We start from the raw sequence: 6000 nt of genomic DNA on the forward strand, positions 1-6000 counted from the left end.
TATTAAAAATATGTATTATCACAAAGTTTTAATGGCTATGAGGAAAACTAGAGGTGAGAAGAAATGGTTGAATGGTCACTTGCTGGGCTTTTTTCTCCCCCTGCAGTGGAGCGCTACAATCCTCAGGAAAACAGATGGCACACCATAGCTCCTATGGGGACGCGGAGGAAACACCTAGGCTGTGCGGTGTATCAGGACATGATCTATGCCGTAGGAGGTAGAGATGACACTACAGAGCTTAGCAGCGCGGAGAGATACAACCCCAGAACTAACCAGTGGTCTCCGGTGGTGGCTATGACATCCCGCCGCAGTGGAGTAAGTGCCTACCTGCTGAAAACTGGAAAAAAGCACCAAGACAGGGCTGTGCAGGAGAGCTCCGATCTATAAAATACTGGTGCAGGAAGGAGGTGCACTGTTGAGGCAAAACAACCCCTGCTACTTTCTTTCATCCTGGAAAAAAATTAATTTCTCCTAATTGCTGTTATCTCAAGTAGTTAAATATCTTATAGTCAATCATATCCTTAATAATAGAATTATTTTTTGTGATTTATCTTTCATCGATTGTTTTCCGGAAAGACCTTACCCTATCTTATCCACTACCTTATCTGACTTCACCTATATTCATCCCTCTTGATTACAGCTAAATATTCCTAACAAATGTTCCCAGGTAATATGTAAGTAGTTGGCACACCAAAACAGATGTTTAGGCAGAAACACATCTGGTCCCACCACCAGTCTCCACAGACTGATTGGAATCTGTCCCATCTGTGGTCTAGACCTGGTCAGGGTGACCTGTGTCATGTTCTAGACCATGGATGACGTGCGACTCCAAGAGACTTCCAGGGAGAGTTCAGCATTCATCCATCCTAGGATGTTTGGTTCAGAGTGAAATGTAACCCATAAACCACTGATTGTGTCAGGAGTGCATTGATGTAGGACAACAGGTGGGAGAACATAGCAGCAGCTAAGACTCCATAATCTGAGGAGAAAAGGGAGTAAATTCTGGTTTGTGCAAATCGGGGACTATCACTGGTAGGCATCAGCGAGTCAAAACATTCCCACATCTGCGGCTCTCTTTATTACTGGTGATTAACAGCTTCTACATTTGGCAAATGTTTTTCTGGCAAATATTTGGCAAATATTTGGTAAATTTGGCAAATATTTATTTATATATACAAATATATATTTATATATATTTAGCAAATATTTATTAAGTGCTTACTCTGTGCTAGGAAAGAAAAAAGTAACTACAACCCCACAGGGAGCTCCCAAGTTAGTGAAGGAAATGGAAATGTTTACAGCTAACCGTTTAAAAAAAATAAAATAAAAAAACCTCATAGTCAGTGCAAGTGCATTATAAGAGAGCGTGGGAGATTATGCTTATTCTGTTCGGGGGCAGTGAAGAGACTTACCAGAGAAAGTCTCATGTAGGCTAGGCCATGAAAGAAAAATAAGATTTTCCAGAAGAAGGAAAGAAGACACCAGCCAGGGAACTACATGTACAAAGTATGGAGGCATGAAAAACGTCTTTCTGGGACTAGCTGTTGAATCAGTATTCTTGCAGTGGTGGGTACCTAAGGCAGTGAGGCTAAAACGTGGGCTAGTGTGGATTTCTGGAGGGCAGTAGGGAGGCCTAGAAAGTTTTTAGAGGAGAGTGACAGCATGGTTAGATCTGTAATTTAAACAGAATTTTAGTGGCAGTTTAGATAGTGGGTTAGAATAGGCAAATACCAAAAGAAGTGAGAGCAGTTTGGAAGTTCTTGCCCATTCCCAGTGATGCTTTTCCAAAAATTTAAGAAATTTATGTTTTTGACTGTAAAAATATTCTAATTGTATATATAATTTTATTGTTCCCACGATGTCACAGATTTTTGTCATTACTTTTTTCTCTGTGTCCAAGTAAACCAGAATGCAGGTCATAAAGAATTACCTTTTGTTACGAAGATTTATCTAGAAACTAGTCCAGATTTTCCCAGTGATTTCTCTGGCATCTTCAGCAGCCGCTGTGTTTTGGTCCTGTAGGTTGGCCTGGCCGTAGTGAATGGACAGCTCATGGCTGTAGGAGGCTTCGATGGCACCACATACTTGAAGACCATCGAAGTGTTTGATCCTGATGCCAATACATGGAGGTAATCTTTAAGCTACACTGCAGAACACCTCAGTGCTGAGTTGAAAATCATGGGCATAAGGTCCGCATGACCATCAAAATGGGGATAGTCTGTACATTGAGAAGCGCTCTTATAGCTCATGAGAGAGCTCCAAGTTACCCATATTTGATGGCTTATTGTGACTTCATTGCTCTGAAGTGGCTGACATTTTACCTCTTCCCTTTGGTAACTGTTCAGTTTTATAGTGGAGATGGAAAACACAGAAACAAAATAATTTCCTCTCTAGCCCCATCATGTTCCGCTGAGGTAAGTAAGGCACTGAGAAATAAAACGAAGCAAGTTAGTGATAGAACTTAGATCTCTTGCTTCTAATCTGTCACAATTTTTTTGGTGTTTTTCTGGGCAGCTTTATGCCCAGGAAAAAACAAACTACAGTTACTTTATTTTTATTTTTTGAAGATTTTATTTATTTGAGAGAGAAACAGAAGGACTGAGCGAGAGAGAGAGAGAACATGAGGGGAGTCAGGGGCAGAGGGAGTAGCAGACTCCCCGCTGAGCAGGGAGCCTGATGTAGGGCTCTATCCCGGGATCATGACCTGAGCTGAAGGCAGATGCTTAACCAACTGAGCAACCCAGGCACCCCTTACTTTTTTCTTAAATAGCTTATTTCGGGGCACCTGGGTAGCTCAGTTGATTAAGCATCTGCCTCCGGCTCAGGTCATGATCTCGGGGTCCTGGGACTGAGCCCCTCCTCAGGCTCTGCGTTCAGCTGGGAGCCTGTTTCTCCCTCTGCTTCTGCCCATCCCCCTTCCACCCACGCATGCTCTCTCTCAAATAAATAAATAAAATATTTTAAAAAGTACAGTCTTCGTATCTGGGAAAGCCACACTTTTACAGATGTTTAAATAACATTCTTTGGATTCTTCTGCCTTACTCTCATGGCTCCGTATGACTTGACCACAATACTAAAAAGTCAGACTACAAGTCAGACATCGTACACTTTTGGCTTCTACTACCTCACATTTTCACAACCTTGTGAAGTAAAGGTGTACTGAGTGTCCTAGACATCAGGGATACAACAGTGAACAAAAACAAAATTCCCTGCTCTCCTGGCTCTGAAGTTCTAGTAAGGAGACTAACAGTCCCGTGTCAGGGGGTAGAACCACTATGGGGAAGAGCCAAGGGAGTGGGGCTGTCCAGGGATGAGTTTCTTTTAAAATGTGGCCTAGGAAGGCCTGACTGCAAAGGTAACATTTTAGCAAAACCTAGTAGAGGTGAGGGAGAGAGAGATAATGGGAGGTTTTCCTGAAGAGGAGCCTCCCTCTTGTGGCATATTTTCTCGCATATTCAGCTTTCAGTGTTTACATCTTTGGGAAGATTGCCAGATTTACTTTTGCTACTTAATCACTATGATCCTACATAAGGACCTATTTCTCTGTAGCTGTCACTAAATAGAATTAGTAATATGTGACCGAGTAATATTTATGAAATTCTTAAGGATCATCTGTTGAGAATTACGATCTCAATTTTTGTAGTTACATATCCCAAACTTAAAACCAGTTTAACCTTACAGCTGACAGAGGCTCTAATATTCTTTTCCATGTAAATCTTTAACTTTGGAGATGATCTTGTTCACAAGTCAAAAATTAAATGCTAGGGGCGCCTGCGTGGCTCAGTTAAGTGTCTGCCTTTGGCTCAGGTCATGAATGATTTCAGGTCCTGGGATCAAGCTCCGAATCAGGCTCCCTGCTTACGGGAAGCCTGCTTCTCCCTCTCCCTCTGCTTCTTCCTGTTTGTGCTCTGTGTCTCTCTGTCAAATAAATATATAAAATCTACAGACAGAAAAAAAAAAACCTAGATGGCTGACTTTATTTACTCATAGCCAGGTTGGCTTGTAAGAATACATATAAGATATTTAAGGATAAAAATAAGTTATCAGTGTTTAGGCTGAGGGAAATGTGAGTAGGAAAATAAGATAGCCGTGGTCAAAACTAGACAAAAATGTAGGATATGATTCTATGTAATTGTTAAAAGTCAGTTTAGGGTGTAAAGGTGTAAGATCATTATGCAAAATGTGGATACAATGCTCTTTTATTCTTAAAACAGTATCCTAGAAACGAGACGTTTTCACCCAATGTCTGACATAATTCTGTTACTTGCCAGTGCTCAATTCCAGGTCCTAATCTTTGGAAGAGATGTATGAATCTAAAAATATTAGTTATGATAAAAAACATGTGTTTTATTAACATCTAAGTTACAGAAGAAACTGCTTTTTCCACTTTGAAATCTGATTTTCTTTCTTTGCAGGTTATATGGCGGGATGAATTACCGTCGGCTAGGGGGTGGTGTAGGAGTTATTAAAATGACACATTGTGAATCCCATATATGGTGAACATCTAGAAGACAGTCGTGTACATGCTACTCTGTATTCTGGAGAGCTCTGACTTTTAACTTTGGAGCTTTGTATAGCTCAAGAAAACATTAGAACAAATTTTATTCGTTGCCGGTGCCTCAACATATGGAAATACAAATACAATGAAAGTACTTCAACTGCAAGATGCCATCTTTGCACAAAAATTCTCAACTCTGTGCAGAATATTTATTTTTGGTTTTAATTTATCATGGGTTTTTTGTTGTTGGGTTTTTTGTCATTGTTTCGTTTTGTTTTGCTTTGGATTTAGCCTTCCTCCCACTAAAAAAGGACAAAAAAAAAAAGAAAAAAAAGGAAAAGAAAAAAAAGATAAAAATTCCAAGCAGTGAAAGTTTATTTTTAAGATATTAATTTTGAAAATACTAATAAAGGGAGAAGGGCTCTACATGATCTGGTTCTTTCCAGGCACTCCATCCACATGACTCTGCGACTTACAACGACTACCAGTGACAAATATAGGTATGCCAAGGGCATTGTTTAGCCATCATGCTTACACTAAGCACCAGAAGACTTGAAAATCTACAAAACAAAACAAAACAAAAAAAAAAAAAAAGGAAACACTCAATTTAAATAGTACAATTCAAAAGGAATAGTAAGTAGATAAAAGCAGGACTCAGACACTAAAGTTTTCATCAGTGCAAGTTTGCATCTTGTTTCCTTCCATATGAACTTGTTTTCCACTGTATTTACTCTTTTTTCATAATATTTTCATAGAACTTCTGCTAGCTCTAGAGCTCTGCTCAGTGCCTCTATTGAAACAGTATACCCTTCTTATATGCTGTCTTGAGAATCCTCCAATAGAATCATGTGCTACTCTGCAAAAGTTTTTGCTCAAAAATATTACTGACTGAAACAACTTTCCTTCTTGTTTCCTTATTGCTACTAAGGACCAGCAGGGAGAAATATCCTCTCCCCAGCAGTGAATACTGTTATGCAATTTACACTTGACGCTCAGGCCTGCTGAAGCTGAGGCTTACCTGTAATCACAGCCTCCAAGGGAATGAATTCTTCAGTTCATGTAATAATACACGCTAATGAGTGTGAAATTGAGGCATTTTATTAATAAAATCTTGGTTCTTTTATACAAACTATATATCATCCTCATCTGTAAAGCCACTGTTACTACTTTCAAATTGCACTTTCTGGTGAAAAGTTAAAATTTTTAAGGAAAAAAATGATACAAATTTCAGTGGTCAAAGTTTTGTCATTGTGTTCATAGACCAATTTTTTTTCAATGTATTTTGCAGGAAGATCTTTGAATAAGACTTTAACCACAACCAAAAGGAATAACCTTCTCCTTCTCCCTCCCCCTACTACAAAAATGTTTGGCAACTTTTGTGTTTACATTTAAAGATCATTTGCACCTTTACAAGGAAAAAAAGTATTTGGTAAACAATTGTTTACATGTATCATTTATGCTTTTTTCTAGCATGTATAACTTTTTTAAATAAAGGTAGTACT

At 39.1% G+C, this 6000-nt stretch overlaps 1 protein-coding gene across 1 annotated transcript in view; it reads left to right on the forward strand.

The window, feature by feature from the left end:
- Positions 1 to 6000, forward strand: part of KLHL20 (kelch like family member 20) — a 66652-nt gene extending 60652 nt beyond the window's left edge. The window contains exons 10-12 of the mRNA XM_080823812.1: positions 107 to 315; positions 2023 to 2129; positions 4416 to 6000. Of these exons, the coding sequence (XP_080679938.1) occupies positions 107 to 315; positions 2023 to 2129; positions 4416 to 4500 (401 nt within the window). The 3' untranslated portion in view covers positions 4501 to 6000. The remainder of the gene's footprint in view (positions 1 to 106; positions 316 to 2022; positions 2130 to 4415) is intronic.

The sequence above is a fragment of the Martes martes genome (assembly GCF_963455335.1).
Source record: "Martes martes genome assembly, chromosome: 15".
Taxonomy (NCBI): domain Eukaryota; kingdom Metazoa; phylum Chordata; class Mammalia; order Carnivora; family Mustelidae; genus Martes; species Martes martes.